A 23,041-nucleotide genomic window follows, 5' to 3' on the forward strand; every position below is an offset into this window, starting at 1 on the left:
TATCCACAATGCTACTGTGCTGCCCTGGGGGGGGGAGGGGAGGATGGGGGTGAGATCCCACGACAATCAGAGAGGTGCGGGGGTTAGGTGGGTCGTTCAGGCTACGTCACCTGGGCCGGTCAGGTCAGAGTGGATCGGAGCAGAACCAATGGGCCCAACAGCCTCCTTCTGCACTGTGGGGGTTCCACCATTCTACGCTGGAAATACTCAGCTGCTGTTTGTTTTTTGTTTGGTGGGGGGGGGGGGGGGGGATGGATGGGAGGCCACGGGCTAGACTGCCTCCAGAGCGCCCTGTACAGTTTTGGCCTCCTCACTCAAGGGAAGAGGCGATTGCGTTTAGAGGGGCCTCTAGACAGGGACCGTAAATATTTCATAAGCTTTATTGTCACAAGTCGGCTGACATTAACACTGCAATGAAGTGACTGTGAAAAGCCCCTAGTCGCCACACTCCGGCACCTGTTCGGGTACACTGAGGGAGAATTCAGAATGTCCAGTTCACCCAACATCACGTCTTTCGGGACCTGTGGGAGGAAACCGGAGCACCCGGAGGACGCAGACACGGGGAGAACGTGCAGACTCCGCACAGACAGTGACACAAGCCGGGAATCGAACCTGGGACCCTGGGACTGTGAAGCAACGGTGCTAACCACTGTGTTACCGTGCTGTCCACGAAACGGCTACGGGCCAGGGGTGCTGGGGAATGGGATGAGAGGAGGTGGGCGCCCGATGAGGCAAAGGGCTCCATTCCCCCCACCACCCCGTCAGAAAGCTCCTGGACTCTCTCCGCGGTTCAGAGACTATTTTATCAGTGAGGAGGAGGCCGGGAATGGGTGGGCGGGGCTGCCTTACGAGGAAGGGTTCGGACAGGATTCGCCTCACAACCCGCTGCAATCGGCAAGACTGAGGGGCGACTTGATCGAAATCTTCGAGACCCCCCCAGAGGCGCTTGGACAGGTGTGGATGTGGGAGAGGATGTTTCCTCGTGTGTGGGAGGAAATGGTGCTGCGGGAGGAGGGGGTCACTATTTAAAATTAAGGAGGTCGCCCATTTGAGACGGAGATGATGAGAATTGAGAATTGAGGGGGCCATGAGCCTCTGAAAGTCTATTACTCGAGGCAGTGGAGCCGAAATCGGTGAATATTTTAAGGCAGAGCTGGATAGATTCTTGATTAACAAGCGGGGGTAGGGGGTAGGTATCAGAGGGTAGGAACATAAGAACATAAGAACGAGGAGCAGGAGTAGGTTAATATATAAAGAGAACGGCTGTGGCCCCAACCACTAGAGCAATCCAATAGAGCTCCCCCGATGCGTGGTTTCAGGGCGAAGAGCGATGTGGGTGTCATGGGGCAGGGCTAATATTTGTTGCCCGTTCCTGCTTGCCCCCCTTGAACCAAGTTGGCGCGCTTGGCCATTTTCAGAGGGCAGTTGAGAGCAATTGCTTGTGTGACGGCGGGAAGACTTCAGGAATATTGGATTGTAAGTATTGGGCAAGTTGCAAGGGCCTGTAGCAGCCAGAAGGTGACGTGGCCAAAGGGACGTGTTTTTCAGTCTGGGCTAATGGACTGTGGTTTGACTGGGGAAGTCCTCGGGGAGTTAATGTCCTTTGCGGCCCGCAGAGATCGATTGTTCTGCGGCTTTGGGGAAGATGGGATCATTGCTGGGCGGAGCCACGGAAGGGAGAGAGGCATTTGGAAAAAGCCGTCGCGAGGCAGTTGGCGGAGAAACTTTGGAGAGAGTTGAATTCTGATCTGCCTGACACTGGGACCTCAATTCTCCCGTGGTAAGATTGATTGAGAGCTGTATGTTTATTCTTTGTGTCGTTTAATTGAACATCGAGTTGTGGTGTTGAAGGGGTGAAGTGTAAGCTCTTGGGTGTGAATTCAAAAGTTTAACGTTGCATTGATAATAAAGTTTTGTTCCGAACGACCAGATCAACTATTTCTCCGCGTACTCTCTCCTGGAGCGAATCATTCTTTCCGTGCTGTCTCAAATCTCTATCCTAGCCACTGTTGGGGTACAGATCGTCATGGGATCTGGAGTATAATTGGACTCCACCCCCATTCCCGTAACCCCCCCACCACCCACTCCCCTCGCTGGTGTGTTAAAGGCAGCCTTAAATCAATTCAACGGCCCAGCCTATGCAGTGAAGACTTCCACAGATGAAATGAAATGAAAATTAAATGAAAATGGCTTATTGTCACGAGTAGACTTCAATGAAGTTACTGTGAAAAGCCCCTAGTCGCCACATTCCGGCGCCTGTTCGGGGAGGCTGTTACGGGAATCGAACCGTGCTGCTGGCCTGCTTGGTCTGCTTTCAAAGCCAGCGATTTAGCCCAGTGTGCTAAACACCTCTGAGATTCCTCCTCATCTCTGGCTTCAATGGACACCCCCCTCACTCTGCGAATGTGCACTCTGGTCCGAGACTCTCCCACAAGAGGAAACATCCACTCCCCGTCGACCCCCCCTGTCTGACTCAATAAGGTCGCCTCTCCTTCTTCTGAACTCGAATGAGCACAGAGCCAAACCTTCTCAATCTCCTCGTAAGAAAACCCCTCCTTACCCCAGATCGACCGGGTGCACCCGCTCTGGACTGCCCCCAATGCCAGGATATCTATCCTTAGATAAGGGAATCCCGTTATTCCAGGTGTGGATCATAGAATTTACAGTGCCGAAGGAGGCCATTCGGCCCATTGAGTCTGCACCGGCTCTGGAAAAGAGCACCCTACCCAATCCCACACCTCCACCCCATCCCCATGAGCCAGTAATCCCCACCTGACCTTAGTCACAAGGGGGCAATTTAGCACGGCCAATCCACCGAACCTGCACATCTTTGGACTGTGGGAGGAAACCGGAGCACCCGGAGGAAACCCACGCACACAGGGGGAGGACGTGCAGACTCCGCACAGACAGTGAGCCAAGCCGGGACTCGAACCCGGGTACCTGGCGCTGTGAAGCAACAGTGCTAACCGCTGTGCTACCACGCCGCCCCAGTAAGGGGAAAGAGCACAAAACTGTTCTCGTTATTCCAGGTGTGGTCTAAATAGTGCCTTGTGTGGTTTTCATAGGACTTCCCTATTTTTTCTTCCCTATTTTGATCCTCCAATCCCTCAGAAATGATGGCCAACCTTCCTTTACTCTTCCCGTGCTGCAGCCTCTCTCCAGAGTCCACCCTGTCAAGCCCCACTCGGATTCTTGTTTGCTGCAATAGAGTCGCCTCTCAGTCTTGTGAACTCCGAAATGTATTGACTCCCAACCATTCAACCATTTTCATCATAGAGTGTCTGCAGGGTTTTCCTCCGGGTGCTCCCGTTTCCTCCCACAGTCCAAAGATGTGCAGCTTAGGTGGATTGACCACGATAAATTGCCCTTCAGTGTCCAGAGATGTGCAGACTTGATGGGCCAAATGGCCTCCGTCTGCAGTAGAAATTCAATGGATTTCTACACTCCAAAGAGGCCATGAATGGAATAAGTTGATGTATGAATTGTATTTATATATGTTGCAATAATGTTTTTGAAAGCCTGGATTAGGGTATATATTTTTAGCAGTAATATTATTGAAGAACCTAGGTTAAGGTACCCAGAATGTGTGACTGCTAAAGGTGTAATTAAGGAGTCATAAAAGTGAGGTAATCATTCCTACCACTCACTTGCTTACAGATAAAGGGTTAATGGAACAGCGTTTATGTTTGGATGGTTCACTGGGGTATAGGTAATTTGAGGCATTTTGTTTAGTCCTGGCTAAGGAGGTCATGGGACATTTTAGAGGGACAGAAATGATGTCAAGAACGGGATGAGCCAGGGCTGACTGCAGTTTTCATTTTTGCCAAATGCTGTTCAGTTGAGCAGAAGGGTCTGACACAAGACAGAAGGGAACTGGACCAACCTTTCAAAAGTGTCTCCATCCAAAATGTCTTTCCACCGAGGCTTGCCAGTAAACCTGTTGTGTTAACTTTATTTATAAGTGGCCTTTGAGCTGTATTGAGTCTGCTCCGGGATCCTAACAAATGTTGGGGTCTAGTCCGGAATCCTAACAGAGGAGGTCAGTCTGGTCGGTTTACAAAGGGTGGTTAAAACAAAGCGTTTGGGGTTTGGCAGACCAGCTACAGTTTGTCCTTACCTGGAGGGGTGAAGAAGGTGGAGGTCATTCAACCAAAAGCTCAGCATTTCAATTTGCCGGACTGAATCATTGCAATTAGCTAAAATTCAATTCCAAATGGAAAAGACAAACAGAAAGCGGCAATGGCAGAGGAGAAGAAAATAGAAAGAGCTTCTCAAAAGGCAATTGACATTTTGGTGGAAAGATTAGCAAGGGAAGAAAATGGTAAGAGGACGTAGAGAGAGAGATAGACAGAGAGGGAGACAGAGAGAGAGACAGAGACAGAGAGTGACAGAGAGTCAGAAAGAGTCAGAGAGGGAGAGAGACAGACAGAGAGAGAGAAAGAGAGGGGGGCAGAGAGAGAGAGACAGAGAGAGAGAGAGAGAGACAGAGAGAGAGAGACAGAGAGAGAGAGACAGAGAGAGAGAGAGAGAAAGAGAGGGAGACAGACAGAGAGAGAGAGACAGACAGACAGGGAGAGAGAGACACACAGAGAGAGGGAGACAGAGCGAGAGAGAAACAAGAGAGAGAGAGAGAGAGAGACAGAGAGAGAGACAGAGAGAGAGACAGAGAGGGAGACAGAGTGACAGAGACAGAGAGTGACATAGAGTCAGAAAGAGAGTCAGAGAGGGAGAGAGACAGATAGAGAGAGCGAGAAAGAGAGGGAGACAGACACAGAGAGAGAGAGATAGACAGAGCGAGAGAGGGAGACAGACAGAGAGAGAGAGACAGACAGACAGGGAGAGAGAGAGACAGAGAGAGAGAGACAGAGAGAGAGAGATACAGAGAGAGAGAGACAGAGCGAGAGAGAAACAGAAGAGAGAGAGAGACAGAGAGCGAGAGGCAGAGCGAGAGAGACAGAAAGGGACAGAGACAGAGAGGGACAGAGAGTCAGAGAGAGAGACAGAGAGAGAGAGATAGAGAGAGAGACAGACAGAGAGAGAGAGACAGACAGAGCGAGAGAGGGAGACAGACAGAGAGAGAGACAGACAGACAGGGAGAGAGAGAGAGACAGAGAGAGAGAGAAACAGAAGAGAGAGACAGAGAGCGAGAGGCAGAGCGAGAGAGAAACAGAAGAGAGAGACAGAGAGCGAGAGGCAGAGCTAGAGAGACAGAAAGGGACAGAGACAGAGAGGGACAGAGACAGAGTCAGAGAGAGCGACAGACAGAGAGACAGAGAGAGCCAGAGAGAGAGAGACAGAGAGAGAGAGAGAGAGACAGAGAAAGGGACAGAGAGAGAGAGACAGAGAGAGGGGGAGAGAGAGAGAGAGAGAGAGAGAGAGGGAGACAGAAATAGTGTCAGAGAGGGAGAGAGACAGATAGAGAGACAGATACATAGAGAGAGAGAGGTAGAGAGGCAGAAGAGAGTCAGGGAGGAAGAGAGATAGTCAGAGGGAGAGAGAGAGAAATAGACAGAGACGGACAGAGAGACAGCAAGAGAGAGAGACAGAGAGAAAGAGAAAGAGGGGGAGGGAGAAAGTCAGAGAGAGAGAGACAGAGACACAGAGAGACAGAGAACGAGAGTGAGAAAGAGAGAGAGAAACAGAGAGAGAGACACACAAACTGAGAGAGACAGAAAGGGATAGAGACAGAGAGGGACAGAGACCGAGAGTCAGAGAGAGAGAGAGAGAGAGAGAGAGACAGAGAGAGAGACAGAAAGATAAAGAGAGAGAGAGGGGGTCAGAGAGAGAGGGACAGAGAGAGAGAGAGACAGAGAGAGACAGAGAGAGAGACAAAGACACACAGAGAGACAGAGACAGAGAGAGAGAGACAGAAGAGAGTCAGGCAGGAAGAGAGATAGTCAGAGGGAGAGAGAGAAATAGACAGAGAAGGACAGAGAGATACAGCAAGAGAGAGAGACAGAAAGTGAGAGACAGAGAGAAAGAGAAAGAGGGGGAGAGAGAAAGAGAGAGACACAGAGAGAGACAGAGAAAGAGAGAGAGAAACAAAGAGAGACAGAGAGAGAGAGACAGAGAAAGAGAGAGAGAAACAGAGACAGAGAGAGAGACAGAGAGACAGATAGACAGGGAGAGATAGAGAGAGAGACAGAGAGAGACAGGGAGAGAGAGAGAGAAAGAGAGAGAAAGAACATTAACTTGAAATATTGACAATCAAGGCCGGAATTGAAAGTTTAGAGAGCGGGGTAACCCATCCAAGTCAAAAGCTGAGTGGGAATATGTTTAAATATATTCAAGACCTGCCAAGGTTTGAAGAGAAAGATGTGGAAGCCGTATTTAAATGAAATCTCTTTTGATATAATGGCTGAACAATTGAAGTGGTCAAAGACCACGTGGATAGGGTTGATTCAAACAAAGTTGGGAGGTGTAGCTAGTGAAGTGTTTGTGTCAATATCAGAGGAGGTATCAAGGTATTATTATGAGGTGAGGAAAACCATTTTCCATTCATATAACCCCGTGCCAGAATCCGAGGCAGAAGTTTAGGAATCTAAGGAAAGAACCAGATCAGACGTGTATAGAATGTGACAGAATTGAACAAAATGCTTTTGAGGTGGATATGAGCGGTAAAAATAGACCGAATGGATTAAGCCCCTCGGGAAACGATAATTCTGGAGGAATTTAAAGATTTGCTTGCCTGAGTGGTGAGAACTCATGTGGAAGAGCAAAGGGTTAAAACTGCTAGAGAGGCAGCAGCAATGGCAGATGATTTTGAAACAGTTCATAAATCAGGATGCGGTTTTCGATGAAACCGGGGAAGTGAGTAATCTGCAGGTAGTCAAGGCAAGTCAAGGGGCAGCACGGTAGCATTGTGTATAGCACAATCGCTTCACAGCTCCAGGGTCCCATTTCAATTCCGGCTTGGGTCTTGGGTCACTGACTGTGCGGAGTCTGCACATCCACCCTGTGTGTGCGTGGGTTTCCTCCGGGTGCTCCGGTTTCCTCCCAAAGTCCAAAGATGTGCAGGTTAGGTGGATTGGACATGATAAATTGCCCATAGTGCCCAAAATTGCCCTTAGTGTTGGGTGGGGTTACTGGGTTATGGGGATAGGGTGGAGGTGTTAACCTTGGATAAGGTGCTCTTTCCAGGAGCCGGTGCAGACTCGATGGGCCGAATGGCCTCCTTCTGCACTGTAAATTCTATAATTGTATAAATAAAAAGAGGTCTAGTTGGAGATAGATGGCAGCAATGTCACAGTTCCAGGGTCGCAGGTTCGATTCCTGGCTTGGGTCACTGTCTGTGCGCAGTCTGCACGTTCTCCCCGTGCCTGCGTGGGCTTCCTCCGGGTGCTCCGGTTTCCTCCCACAAGTCCCGAAAGACGTGCTTGTTGGGTGAATTGGACATTCTGAATTCTCCCTCTGTGTACCCGAACAGGCGCCGGAGTGTGGCGACTAGGGGCTTTTCACAGTAACTGCATTGCAGTGTTAATGTCAGCCTACTTGTGACACTAATAAAGATTATTAATAACAAAGATTATTATTATTAAAGAGAGTTTGCCTCAGGTGAAAAAGGAAACCTATGAGGGTGGGAGAGAGATGAGAAAACTTAAATGTTTTCATTGTAATAAGGTTGGACACACAAAGTCGCAATATCGTTGTCCGAGGAAATGTCCTACGAAGACAGACTCTTTAAAACACAATGGTTGATAAGCAGGAGTCAGATCTTTTTAAAGACTTGATTTGTGAGGGTAAGGTTTACTCATGTGTACAAGATGGAGACGGCAGAGGAGCAAGTCAATCTTTAATGGTGAGAGATAAGGAGATATGTAGTTCAGAAGGAGTATTGCCATAAAAGGTGGTGAGTGGTGGGATTAGTGGTGAAGTGAGTAGCATTCCATTATATAAGGTAAGGTTAGAGGGACCGGGCAAATGTGAAGCGGCGGCAGGAGTAAAAGAGAAGTGACTTTTTTTTCCGGAGTACAGTTCATCTGGGTAATGATATAGCTAGATCGCAGGTGGGAGCGATGCCTACTGTGGTCGAAAAGCCGGTGGCAAGTCAAACAACTGAGGTGTTGCAAGAAGCATATCCTGGGGTGTTTCCTGAATGTGCGGTGACAGGATCACAAAGCCACAGGTTGAGACAGGAGGAGGAATCGAGGAGTAAAGATCGGAAGGCTGAGATTCAGTTATAGAACATAGAACATAGAACAGTACAGCACAGAACAGGCCCTTCGGCCCTCAATGTTGTGCCGAGCCATGATCACCCTACTCAAACCCACGTATCCACCCTATACCCGTAACCCAACAACCCCCCCTTAACCTTACTTTTATTAGGACACTACGGGCAATTTATCACGGCCAATCCACCTAACCCGCACATCTTTGGACTGTGGGAGGAAACCGGAGCACCCGGAGGAAACCCACGCACACAGGGGGAGGACGTGCAGACTCCACACAGACAGTGACCCAGCCGGGAATCGAACCTGGGACCCTGGAGCTGTGAAGCATTTATGCTAACCACCATGCTACCCTGCTGCCCCGATCACAAGTTATCACGAGTTATCACAAACCATCTTTGACCAAATGGGTAGCAAAGAACAAGGGTAATCCAATAATATTATTATTAGGGAGGGTGAAGCTGACATCTTTACTTCAGGAAAACTGGTAGAATTACAACAAAAGGGTTCAGAGATAACGCAGTCGTGTCAGAAAGCATATACAGAAATAGAATCGGAGAGCAAACCAGAGTGTTACAGGTTGAGGATCCCTTATCCGAAATGCTCGGGGCCTGGCGCGTATTGGATTTCGGAATTTTGTGATAACGCGCATGTGCGGCGCGTTGGAATCTGCGCGTGTGCAGTAAGTTGAGACATGCGCATTCCCAGAGCTTGTGGGATTTCCCACGCATGACATCACGTCAGTGCTCAAAGAATGGTGCATTTTGGAATTTTCCGGTTTTCGGAATATCGGATAAGGGATGATCAACCTGCATTATTACATTAGAAATAATGTAATAATGAGGAAGTGATAATTAAACCAGCACCCTCAATACCCATTCCGTAATTTTAGCAACCTTTTACAAGGGTTCTAATTGATCGCGTGGGACCCCTTCCTGAGATGAAAAGTGGGAATCAGTATTTCTTGTCCGTAATGATGTGCCTATTAGATTTCTGGAGACAAGTCCATTGCGAAATAAGAGGGTTGTGGAGGAGTTAACTACATTGTTTTTATCAGATACAGACTACCAAAGGAAATCCAATCAGATCAAGGGTACAATTTTACGTCAAATTATTCAGGGAAGTTATGGATACCTCAGGAGTAAAGCAATTTAAATCAAACGCGAATTATTCAGAATCACAGGGAGCATTAGAAAGGTGGCATAAAACTTTAAAGACCGTGTTGAGGGCCTGTAGTCCGGATTCTGCAGAGGATTGGGATACAGGAATTCCATTTGTGCTATTTGCAATTAGGGATGCACCCTAATGAATCAACTAAGGCTGGTGAGTTGGCTCGAAAGCATTTAAAATTGTCACAGCATGTGATGGAAAGAATAAGCGGATAAGAAATTAAATATTTGTCGTTTTGTTCGTGGGGAGACGGTGTAGCCACCTGAGTTGGCCACTTGCCCAAGTTAAAATGGAGAATCGCAAAGACAGCAGGGAGAAATGGAGTCTAACCAAAAGAAGACGTTTTTGCAGAGTTCCTGTGTATTCTGTCTGCAAAGAAAGCAGACAGCACCGAAACCAGCGGCTATGCATGTTGATGAGCGATCCCCGGGAACAATTAGACCCATCAGAAGACGGCCACAATGAGAAATGGGTATTAAAAAGGTTGTCCTGCGCTTGGGAGCAATCTGTACACAGCAAACTCGCGTTTAAGAAGCCCGAGGAGGCACAGGCAGAGGCAGACATTCAGGCAGTCAGAGCGCACCAAAACCCCGCCTGGGTGAATGAAGGAAAGAACAACCACCTCCCCCCCCCCCCCCACCCCCCAAGAAGCCACAGGAATGTTACAACTGTGGTCAGGTAGGACACTTTGCACGAGAGTGCAACGCCCCCCAGAAAGCACAGAGAGGCCAACAGACAGGCACTCTGAACAGAAATAGGGAAAAGCCTATTTATAGTGTCAGCACCCGTTCAGACCCAGGAGACATGAACGGCACGGACTGACCGTGTTCGGGCTCCCCCACTTGGGTCTGTGACACCCTTTGGGATACGTCCGGACGACCGATAGTCATAGCAAAGATACGGGGACAGCCCATTGAATTACTCTGGGACACAGGAGGGTCCTGCATGACCATAAATTCATCCAATATGTTTCAGAAGGACACGTGGCTCACTACAGCCACAATCACCCTCAGCGGCTTCACAGGCCACTCACAGCAGGGACACATGACAGCCCCTGTACCCATCCAACTAGGGAACATCTCCACCAGACACCCCGTTGTTTTAGTAGATCTGCCCCACACAGCAGAACACGTTCTAGACATTGATTTTATGAACACACATAACGTCATTTGATCCAGTAAACCAGTGTGTGCCGAGAATGGCGAGGTCAGAAAGAGCCACCACAACGCTCACAGTAGGTGAGTACGCAAACAAGATTAGTGCAGTCGGAGAGTATTGGTTCAACCCGACAGCAATTAGCACGGACAAGCAGGTTAGGGCAGTTCTCCAGAAAAATAGGGCAGCATTTGCCACCCATAAGCATGACTGTGGCAGGATGGCTGGCTCTGTTCAAATTACAGGACCTGACCCCAGACCCCAGAAACAGTATGGATTTCCCCAGGAAGCAGAGGGAGAAATTGCAAAAGTTATCAACAGCTTATTAGAGCAGGGCGTACACAGATCAGTGGCCTCAACCAACAATGCCCCGATTTGGCCAGTGAGAAAGCCCGATGGATCATGGCAACTGACCATCGATGATCGGGAACTCAACAAAATCACCCCAGCCGCAGCCCCCACGGTAGCCACGAGTCCATGCTCAAACGTGGACTCAACTCACGATGCTTTACGGTTTTAGACGTCAGTAACGGCTTCTGGTCCATTCTATTGGCAAAGGCGTGCCAGTACAAATTTGCCTTCACATTTAAAGGACAGCAATATACGTGGACATGCCTCCCACAACGATTCCACAACTCCCCCTCCATTTTCCACCGACAGCTGGCAAATGGTTCAGCCAAATTCTCTCGCCCCGAATGTCTGGTCCAGTATGTGGACGGCCTATTACTGCAGACAGACACCAAGGCAGATCACATCACGCTTCTGTCTGAACTCCTGGAACTTCTACAGACAATTGGTTGTAAAGTGAACCCCAAAAAGGCCCAGATTTTGGAAGAAAAGGTGATATATTTGGGAACAATTATCACACATGGTAAACGCAGGATCGAGCATAAAAGGATTGACTCGATTGCTAAATTGCCCCTTCCCCAAAATGTTTCAGCCCTCCGGTCATTTTTAGGACTGGTTGGGTACTGTCAGAACCATATTGATGGTTTTGCGACAAAGGCAGCCCCACTCTCAGACCTCCTAAAGAAAGGAGCCCCTTGGGAATGGCATACGGATGCTGTGGGCGGACTTAAAAGAGCCCTCATTGCAGTCCCCGCACTCCAAGTTCCAGACCCGCTTTCCCCCCTATGCTATTGAGGTAGCAAGCACAGACCGCACCCTTTCGGACGTGCTCCTTCAGGAACGGCACGAGCAGCTACGACCAGTGGCTTACGCCTCTAGAATTTTAGATCCTGTGGAGCAAGGATTTTCAGCCTGCGAGAGGCACCTACTCGCAGTTTTCTGGGCAGTGCAGAATTTTTCCTACATTACCGGACTGAACCCCATCAGGATTCTGACCGAACACACCCCCACACAGCTTTTGTTACATGGACAACTGAAGGACAGAACAGTTAGTCACATTAGAGCAGCGAGATGGACCCTTCTTTTGCAGGGACGAGATATCACTGTGAAACGGACAAAGACACACACGTTTTTAGCAGATAACCTCCAGTACCCAGGAACACCCCATGAATGTGAGATCATATCCCCACTTCACAATACAGGACCCTTTATTGCAAAGACGCCCCCCAAAAAGACAGGAAGTTCAACCCAAAGCCCCCAGCACACAGACACGTGTGCACCTTTGTGGATTTATGTGGATGGTTCATCCACTGTTTTAAATGGTAAGCGCATTACAGGATGCGGCATCTACGTTGAGGACGCGGAGGGACGCGCATTAGAGGAGATCGCATTGAAATTACCAGGTCACAAGCAGCAGAGCTCGCGGCCATTGTTGAGCACCCAGATTCCTTCCCCAGCCCGGCAGACATCCACTCCGATAGACTCTATGTCTGCAACAGTTTAACGGATTTCCGACCCCTGTGGAAAACAAGAGGATTTGTTTCCGCAGATGGGAAGCCCCTGCCATCGGCCCCATTGCTCCGACATATTCGAGAGAAAGCAAAGGATAGGATTTTTGGCATAATTAAGGTTAGAAGTCACCACCGTTCCTCCCCCCCTGGAAATGTGAAAGCTGATGCAGTTCTGGATTCCCCCCTGAAAGCGCCCCAGTAAATGCAGTTCAAGACTCGCAGACTAACATTGAAGATTTAGTGCAGGCCCAAAAGCAGGACAGTAATCTCAGGGAGAGTTTGAAAGGAAAGATTGCAGCCCCGTACGACAGGTTTAAAAACGCCCTGACCACACATGATGGTATGGTCCTCAAAGACACCCTTTATCTGGTTCCTGAACAGGACAGAAATCAATTGATTGGCTTGTTCCATGACGGTCATGGACACCAGGGAATAGACCCCACCACAGCCCACCTGAGACAGCTCTGTTGGTGGCCAAATTTGAGAGAAGACGTTACACATTACGTAGAGAATTGCCTTATCAGTGCCCGGAATGATCCGGACAGATACGCCAAGAAAGCTCAGCTTAGCCACACCCGCCCCGTTAATGGCCCCTGGACCAACCTCCAGATTGATTTTATAGGACCATTGCCCCCTTGCAGGAATGGTTACAAGTATGTTTTAGTAGCGATAGACACGTTTACAAAATGGGTTGAAGCATTCCCATCCAGGACCAATACGGCAAAAACCACGGCAAAGATTTCAACCCACCACATCTTTACCGGATGTGGACTCCCCCGCAGAATTGAATCGGACCAAGGTTCCCATTTTACGGGACATGTCATTAAGAACGTCCTCACGATATTTGGCATAACACAGAAATTCCACATCGCATACCTCCCCCAGTCGAGTGGGATCGTGGAGCGCGTGAGTCGGACCCTAAAAGCAACCCTCCGAAAAATGGTCCAGGAGAATAACACGACTTGTGATTCAGTCCTCCCAATCGCGTTAATGTTTTTGCGAAATACTGTTGCGACTTCTACAGGTTTCACCCCACACACCCTCATGACCGGACGCCCCATGAAGGGTACAGAATTCCTTTTAGGACTTGACCTGACCAGCCCTCAACCACGGGGCCGCAGTAAAACAATTGGTAGAGAACGTAAAATCGGCTCAGCTAGCAGCCACGGTTAAATTAGGCACGAAAAGGAAACAGAGCAAGGCCTGTTTCGATAGGACAGCAGGTCATGCTGTCTGTCTACAACCCCAGCACATTCCTGTCGCCAAAGTATTCAGGTCCGTCCTCGATTGCGGGCAAAGTTAGCTCCTCGGTTTACAAGATCAAGTACCCCAACGGGAAGACTGCATAGTTTCATATACACCAGTTAAAGGCATCTGGCTCGCAGTCCAACCACGCACACCACGCCAGTCCAGCACCTCCACGGACACAACCTCGACTCCGCTCCTTGACTTTAGATTCCGCCCAACACGCCCACCAGCAGCTACAGCAGAGACAGCGACTGTGACTCTGACGACAGCCACAGCACTCCTCCCTACTATCCCCCAGAAACAGGCCCCACACCCAACGACCCTGACCACGATTCCAGTGACTCCCTTCCTGATCACGTTCCTCAACAACCCTCACCCAAGATCGCCCCCCCTACAATGGCGACATCGACTTTGTACATATGGATTTGGACAATTCGCTCAGGCACGTCCGGAATGACGAGATGGACCCACGGTCACACCATGCAGCCTCAGCAGCCATTATTCACTCCAGAGTATGGCATCCGGGAGAAGAGGGTGACAATGAGTCTGACTCCCAAAACCACAACCCCTTTACGACCCTGTTCCCGGATGACAATCGAGGTGTCCAGATGATGTAAAAAGAGGAACAGCTTGAGAGAGAAACGGTGTCCTTTCTGATGGAACCTGCACGTTTTGTGTTGCATGTTTGTTTGCTTGTGTTTGTGTGTTTTTTCCCAGGTACAACAGCTCTGCGGACACACGCCCTATTTGTCCGCAGATACCTCTGAGAACTTGCCGGCTTGCTGGTCAGCTGAGAGCTCGCCCGACCCCCGTTCATAACTGCTCTTCTGATTTGACGGTAGTCTTATCAGCAGAAACCTCTGGGAGCTTACCAGAGCTCCGTTCATAACTGCTCTTCTGATTTGACGGTAGTCGTATCAGCAGAAACCTCTGGGAACTTACCAGAGCCCCGTTCATAACTGCTCTTCTGGTTCGAAGTTTGAACCATTACAGCAACCCCCCACGATGACGACAGTCTTACCCGTTCTTGTCAGGTCGCTCAGGCAGTGGAGTAACGGCACTGATCCCCGCCCTGTCTGAGGACCCCCCTCTGGTCAGCTAAGCTCGGATAGAGCACAGTCCGGCCTACCCGGGGATCCCATCCAAATCTTACCCGTCGCGGCCCATACGCAACTCATTTGGTTTTAAAAGTTTGATTTTGTTTTGTTTTGTTTCAGGTAATCCTTTGGTTGCCAGCTTCCCATGCTATTTACACACAGGAACATGTGGATGGTAAACCGCAAAGCCTGCGAGACGGCGCGTAGTGGTACAATATTTGAGAGTATGTCTGGTCCTAAAATCCGTTTTTGAAAAAGAAAAATGAGGGAGTCACAGAGAGTGACCAATTATAAAAGGAAACTTGGCACAAAAGGACAGACTGCAATACAAGATATTAAACAAGATACTAACAGACACTATGGTTGATCTGACAGATTTTCAGACGCTCCAAGGAGGGATCAAAGGAGGAGAACACAAGAGAAGAGAACAGAAGAGAAGAGAAAGATGAAGAAGACATCTTCTACCTTTTTGATATGGATCATAGGATCCATGTGGTTGTGCGCGGACGCGAACCCCCTTACCCCCCACTCCACCAGCCGTTAATGTTTCACTTCTACAGAACACACAAAGCCCACTAACAAGTAGCAACACGCCGACCTGGTGTGACAAGTTCATCACCTGGTATTCCCTTTCCTATGTGGTAGAATCACTGTTAGCGTTGGCAATAATCTGCAGCATCGTGCAAACTCTTCGTATGAGGAAATGGCAAAGGAGAGCCTACCGCTCCCGCGCCCCGGTATATAGGATGGGATCCCCTATCTTCGGTTTCCACCAGGCCCCTGAACCCCTCGAAATGTAATAAAGAACTTTTTCATTTGTAAATAAAGAAATGTGTTTTCTGAAAGATTGTACAACTCTGAGCTTGACTGCCAAGCCAGAGAAATGAAATATGAATTCTGCTATTGTTTTGTAATGTTAGGAAGTTAGTATGCTTGGATGTTTTGAGTGAGTGTAGTTTATTGAGGACAGTTAGAGGTTCCAGTTTGTTGTTTTGTAATGCATGTCCACTTATGACATAGCGCCAATTAGAAACTTAGATAGATAGAGATTTTTTTTTTAGAACAGTACAGCACAGAACAGGCCCTTCGGCCCTTGATGTTGTGCCGAGCAATGATCACCCTACTCAAACCCACGTATCCACCCTATACCCGTAACCCAACAACCCCCCCCCCCTAACCTGACTTTTTTTAGGACACTACGGGCAATTTATCATGGCCAATCCACCTAACCCGCACATCTTTGGACTGTGGGAGGAAACCGGAGCACCCGGAGGAAACCCACGCACACACGTGAGGGGATGTGCAGACTCCACACAGACAGTGACCCAGCCGGGAATCGAACCTGGGACCCTGGAGCTGTGAAGCATTTATGCTAACCACCATGCTACCGTGCTGCCCACTAGATAGAGAAATACAGCACAGAACAGGCCCTTCGGCCCACGATGTTGTGCCGAACTTTTGTCCTAGGTTAATCATAGAATTTTGGACACTAAGGGCAATTTATCATGGCCAATCCACCCAACCCACACAGCTTTGGACTGAGGGAGGAAACCGGAGCACCCGGAGGAAACCCACGCACACACGGGGAGGATGTGCAGATTCCGCACAGACAGTGACCCAAGCCGGAATCGAACCCGGGACCCTGGAGCTGTGAAGCAATTGTGCTATCCACAATGCTACCGTGCTGCCCTTAAGAACAAATTAATCTACACTCCATTATTCTACCCTAATCCATGCACCTATCCAATAGCCGCTTGAAGGTCCCTAACGTTTCCGACTCAGCTACTTCCCCAGGCAGTGCATTCCAAGCCCCCACTACTCTCTGGGTAAAGAACCTACCTCTGACATCCCCTCTACATCTTCCACCATTTATCTTAAATTCATGTCCCCTTGTAATGGTGTGTTCCCCCGGGGAAAAAGTCTCTGACTATCTACTCTATCTATTCCCCTAATCATCTTATAAACCTCTATCAAGTCGCCCCTCATCCTTCTCCGTTCTAATGAGAAAAGGCCTAGCACCCTCAACCTTTCCTCGTAAGACCTACTCTCCATTCCAGGCAACATCCTGGTAAATCCTTCAAGCTTCGCGTTAGGATCACAAGGAGGGAGTGTAGCCAACTGAGTTGGCCACTTCCCCAAGTTAAAATGGAGAATTGCCAAGACAGCAGGGAAAAATGGACAGCCTAACCAAACAAGTAGTTTTGCAGAGTTCCTGGGTATTCTGCCTGCAAAGAAAGCAGACAGCACCGAAACCAGCGGCTATGCATATTGATGAGCGATCCCCAGGAACAATTATCTACATTTGAGACACTCAATAGCAAGTCAGACTCCTCGGAGCCAACGGGAGTCCGAAACAAAGGAGACAAACAAGCCAGAAAGATCCGCCCAGCCATCGAGGAACAGTCCCAGTATTGGGGAATTCAAACCAATCGATTGGTATGGGATCCAATCGATTGGAAGTAAGCCCGGGGTCCGCCCAAAAGGGTGCAAAGCCCCTGGGACCCATAAAAGACAGGTCTGAAGTTCAGTTCACTCTCTTAGCCGGCTCTCCCAGCAGAACATCTTAGCAGCTCTCGAAGAACTTGACCGTAAGAAGGAGAGGCCTGGCCAACTGCTGCACCATCAAGCAAATGTCCAGTCAATGCACGCCACGAGATAGACGCTCCTGACCCCTTAGTCCGTACCAGCTGGAAGCCTGCAGACTCAGGATCGAGCAGGAGGCTATTATTCCCTGACCCAGCGGGTTCCCTTATCCAGATAAGTATTGGCCTGTTAGTGGTAGGAATAGTTTAGTCTTTTAGCATTGTATGCATGAGTAGCGATAACTGTGTATTAATAAACGTGTCTTGATTTGAACCTTACTAATTGGTGTATTGAGTCACTGATCTGAACCTGAACCTCATGATGGTATCATAAATGATACCTGGCGACTCCAGAGCTAAGTAATAAAACAGAGCCAAGTGGGTGTAAAGTGCACTCACCAGAATGAGCAACATTGGTATCAGTATTACAATTAGTGGTGAACCATCAAAAGCAAGATTTAGTGGGCTTTATCAAACTGAAAGGAAATTGAGTGAGGTGAATTATTTGATAAGAACGCCAGACAGAAGGAACTTTCAGAGTGTGTGAAGGATCTTAAGATTTGAAGTAGAGCTTCAATTCAATTCAAGGTTACCGGTTGTTCTTGTATATTACTGAAACTCAGTAGAAATTCAAGTTAAAAATTTGTCAGGTGCAAATAAGAATTGTTTTATTTTGGAGTTCATTAGTTACAACTTGAAAATCATTTAAAAGGTAGTTTGTAGACAATTTGATTTTCTTCAAAGAATCACAGGAATTATCTTCTGAGACAATAGCACGAACACAACTTTAAAAGTCAAAGTCTGAAGTCAAAGTCTGAAAATGAAATAGGAATACAGAACTCTTTTCTAATTCTCTTCCTTTACTTCATTTCTCTCCTCTCTTCTTCTCTACTCTTTCTCTACTCCTTTGTCTCTCTGTCTCTCCATCTCTCTGCCTCTCTACCTCTCTACAAAGTGGTGGCCAAATCGTCCATGGATATACTATTTCATATCTGTCTTAAGCGATCCAATCACACCCCAATATAATCCTAATTGGTTTGGGTTAGGCTCAAACACATTTGATTTGATAGCAAGCTGTCCATCTATTAATAACAAGGCAACACAGTCTAAAATGTTTCAGCTCGCATAATCATGGAATGTAATTTACCCTAATCTCAAATGGCGTGAGAATCATGCAATGCTTCGTTCTTATTCCACGTTGCCATGGATTCAACTCTTGTCCTTGGAAAAATGTAATGTTCTTATCAGACTTCTGTGTTTTGCAAACTCATGACTGAGTTTGGAAATTATATGTTTCTTTCATTTTAAATCTGGGAATTAATATTTATGCTTTAAGCAGCTTTTTACCTGTATTAAGTGTATTTAAAATACCTGGCTTCTACAGTATGTCATATTAATCTGCTCAATAGGTACGTTGATAGAGAAGGAAAGAAATTGGAGGTGTTAGTCGTTGTAACTCAGAGAGAACAGATAAAATCCAGGTGATTCTGAATTTGACATTCCTCAAATTAGATTAGACAATGAGGAAGCAATAAGAAATTTGGATAAATTACTGAGCTAACTTCCAGAGGAAAATCCGAGTCACATAGAGTTATATTAGGGAACAAATTAGGAAGTACAAAAGTAATTATACATGATGTAGATGTGGGAGATTCCATTCCAATTAAACAACATCCATATATACTCAATCCACTAAAGGACTACAGGTCCAGAGGTCACTGAAAGGGGCAACCCAGGTGGAGAAGGTAGTCAAGAAGGCGTACGGCATGCTTGCCTTCATTGGCCGGGGCATTGAGTATAAGAATTGGCAAGTCATGTTGCAGCTGTATAGAACCTTAGGGCACACGGAGTATAGTGTTCAATTCTGGTCGCCACACTACCATAAGGATGTGGAGGCTTTAGAAGAGATTTAGCAGGATGTTGCCTGGTATGGAGCGCATTAGCTATGAGGAGAGGTTGAATAAACTCGGTTTGTTCTCACTGGAGCGATGGAGGTTGAGGGGCGACCTGATAGAGGTCTACAAAATTATGAGGGGCATAGACAAAGGCTTTTTCCCAGGGTCGAGGGGTCAATTACTAGGGGGCATAGGTTTAAGGTGCGAGGGGCAAGGTTTAGAGGAGATGTACGAGGTATGTTTTTTTACACAGAGGGTAGTGGGTGCCTGGAGCTCGCTGTCGGAGGAGGTGGAGGAAGCCGGGACAATAGTGACGTTTAAGGGGCATCTTGGCAAATGCATGAATAGGATGGGAATAGAGGGAAACGGACTCAGGAAGTGTAGAAGATTTTAGTTTAGACGGGCAGCATGGTTGGCACAGACTCGGAGGGCCGAAGAGACTGTTCCCGTGCTGTACTTTCCTTTGTTCTGTTGCTCATTCTAGTGAGTGCACTTTACATCCACTTGGCTCTGTTTTGTTACTTAGCTCTGGAGTCGCCAGGTATCTTTTATGCTACCACCACGAGGTTCAAGTTCAAGTTCTGATCAAGGACTCAGTACACCAGTTAGTAGGGTGCAAATCAAAACACGTTTATTATATACACAGTTAATCGCTACTCATGCATAAACACTAATAAACTAGGCTACCTCTACCACTACAGGCCAATACCTATCTTTGAACTCCTCAATACTGGGGCTGTTCCCTGATCACTGGGCGTTCCTTAGGTGCTCGTTAGCCTCTTTTGTCTTGGACTCCTGCGGGCGCCGAGGGGTCTGGTTCCGTGGTGATCGTTTTCAATTGTTACCATTGTACGCGGGAATTGCTCAATTAATATGTATGGCTGCTGGTTTCAGTGCTGTCTGCTTTCTGCGGACTGAATCCACGAAGGAACTCTGCAAAACTGCTTGTTTTCGCCTGCTGTCCATTTTTCCCTGTGCTCTTTGCGAATCTCCATTTTGACTCGGGAAGTGGCCAACCCAGGCGGCTACACTCCCTTCTTGTGATCCTGACACAAAGCGAGAAGGATCACACAACTATGTCGTCTTCATTCCCTGACCACAGCGAACCCTCTTCCATGGCCTCTACACAGTCCTCCACTATGCAAGAAAATTTAACCTAACAATTTCTAAGTGGCGCTGTGTCATAAAAGGGACAGGCATTACAAAACAACAAAAACGGTGCCTCTAACTATCCTTCATAAACTACACTCACTTACACATCCAAACATACTATCTTCCTAACAATGCACAAATAAAACAGCAATTACATTTTTCTCTGGCTTGGCAGTCAAGCTCAGAGCAATACATTCTTTCAGTCACAAAACAAAATTCTTTATTTACAAAACGCAAACGGACGGAAGTCCTTTATTACATCTCTAAGGGTTCGGGGGCTCGGTGAAGACCGAAAATAGGGGATCTTATCCTGTAAACCGGGGTGCGAGAGCGGCATGCTCTCCTTCGCCAATTTCTCATTCGCATCGTCTGCACGATGCTGCAGAATATCGCCAACACTGAAAGGGATTCAATTACATAGGAAAGGGAGTACCACGTTATGAACTTCTCACACCATGATGGTGTGTTGCTACTGGTTACTGGGATCAGGGTGCTCTGGGGAAGTGAATCATTAACAGCTGGGGGGGGGGGGTTGGGGTGAGGGGGTTCACGTTCACGTGCAAATACACAAGAACACTAATGAAAAATACAGTCGCTGCTGTCATAGAACATAGAACATAGAACAGCACAGAACAGGCCCTTCAGCCCTCGATGTTGTGCCGAGCAATGATCACCCTACTTAAACCCACGTAACCCGTATACCCGTAACCCAACAATCCCCCCATTAACCTTACACTACGGGCAATTTATCATGGCCAATCCGCCTAACCCGCACATCTTTGGACTGTGGGAGGAAACCGGAGCACCCGGAGGAAACCCACGCACACACGGGGAGGACGTGCAGACTCCGCACAGACAGTGACCCAGCCGGGAATCGAACCTGGGACCCTGGAGCTGTGAAGCATTGATGCTAACCACCATGCTACCGTGAGGCCCCTCATCTTTCTTCTCTTCCTTCTTCTTCTTCTGATCTCTTCTTGGAGCGTCTGGAAATCTATGGGATCAAGCATCGTGTCTGTTACCATCTTGCTTAATATCTTGAACATTAGCATGTCTGTCCTCTAATGTCAATTTCCCTTTTACAATTGGTCACTCTCTGTGACTCCCTCATTTTTTTTTTCAAAAACGAATTTTGGGACCAGCCATACTCTAAAACACGGTACCACTGCGAGCCGTCTCGCAGGCTTTGCGGTTTACCATCCACATGTTCCTGGGTGTAAATAGCATGGGGAGTTAGCAACCGAAGGGTCAACTGAAACAAAATAAAACAAAACAAAACTTTTAAAACCAAGAGTGCCAAATTTAGTTGCGTATGGGCCGCGAGGGGTAAGTTTTGGATGGGATCCCCGGGTAGGGCGGGCTGTGCTCTACCCGAGCTTAGCTGACCAGAGGGGGGTCCTCAGACAGGGCGGGGATCAGTGCCGTTACTCCACTGCCTGAGCGACCTGACAAGAACGGGTAAGAGTGTCGTCATCGTGGGGGGTTGCTGTAATGGTTCTACCGTCAAATCAGAATAGCAGTTATGAAAGTGGCTCTGGTAAGTTCCCAGAGATTTCTGCTGATACGACTACCGTCAATTCAGAAGAGCAGTTATGAACGGGGGTCGGGCGAGCTCTCAGCTGACCAGCAAGCCGTCAAGTTCTCAGAGGTATCGGCGGACAAATAGGGCGTGTGTCCGCAGAGCTGTTGTACCTGGGAAAAAACACACAAACACAAGCAAACAAACATGCAACACAAAACGTGCAGGTTCCATCAGAAAGGACACCGTTTCTCTCTCAAGCTGTTCCTCTTTTTACATCATCTGGACACCTCGATTGTCATCTGGGAACAGGGTCGTAAAGGGGTTGTGGTTTTGGGAGTCAGACTCATTGTCATCTTCTTCTCCCGGATGCCATACTCTGGAGTGAATAATGGCTGCTGAGGCTGCATGGTGTGATCGTGGGTCCATCTTGTCATTCCGGACGAGCCTGAACGAATTGTCTAAGTGCGTGTGTACAAAGTCGGGGTCGCCATTGTAGGGGGGGGGGGGGCGGTCTTGGGTGAGGGTTGTTGAGGAACGTGATCAGGAAGGGAATCACTGGAATCGTGGTCAGGATCGTCGGGTGTGGGGCCTGTTTCTGGGGGATAGTAGGGAGGAGTGCTGTGGCTGTCGTCAGAGTCACAGTCGCTGTCTCTGCTGTAGCTGCTGGTGGGCGTGTTGGGCGGAATCTAAAGTCAAGGAGCGGAGTCGAGGTTGTGTCCGTGGAGGTGCTGGACTGGCGTGGTGTGCGTGGTTGGACTGCGAGCCAGATGCCTTTAACTGGTGTATATGAAACCACGCAGTCTTCCCGTTGGGGTACTTGATCTTGTAAACCGAGGAGCTAACTTTGCCCGCAATCGAGGACGGACCTGAATACTTTGGCGACAGGAATGTGCTGGGGTTGTAGACAGACAGCATGACCTGCTGTCCTATCGAAACAGGCCTTGCTCTGTTTCCTTTTCGTGCCTAATTTAACCGTGGCTTCTAGCTGAGCCGATTTTACGTTCTCTACCAATTGTTTTACTGCGGCCCCGTGGTTGAGGGCTGGTCAGGTCAAGTCCTAAAAGGAATTCTGTACCCTTCATGGGGCGTCCGGTCATGAGGGTGTGTGGGGTGAAACCTGTAGAAGTCGCAACAGTATTTCGCAAAAACATTAACGCGATTGGGAGGACTGAATCACAAGTCGTGTTATTCTC

At 48.2% G+C, this 23,041-nt stretch overlaps 1 protein-coding gene across 1 annotated transcript in view; it reads left to right on the forward strand.

The window, feature by feature from the left end:
* Nucleotides 1-23,041, forward strand: part of LOC119960789 (zinc finger protein 665-like) — a 136,351-nt gene that overhangs the window by 80,047 nt on the left and 33,263 nt on the right. The window contains exon 5 of the mRNA XM_038788396.1: nucleotides 14,818-14,872. Coding sequence (XP_038644324.1) covers nucleotides 14,818-14,872 — 55 coding nt within the window. The remainder of the gene's footprint in view (nucleotides 1-14,817; nucleotides 14,873-23,041) is intronic.

The sequence above is a fragment of the Scyliorhinus canicula genome, unplaced genomic scaffold, assembly GCF_902713615.1.
Source record: "Scyliorhinus canicula unplaced genomic scaffold, sScyCan1.1, whole genome shotgun sequence".
NCBI lineage: Eukaryota > Metazoa > Chordata > Chondrichthyes > Carcharhiniformes > Scyliorhinidae > Scyliorhinus > Scyliorhinus canicula.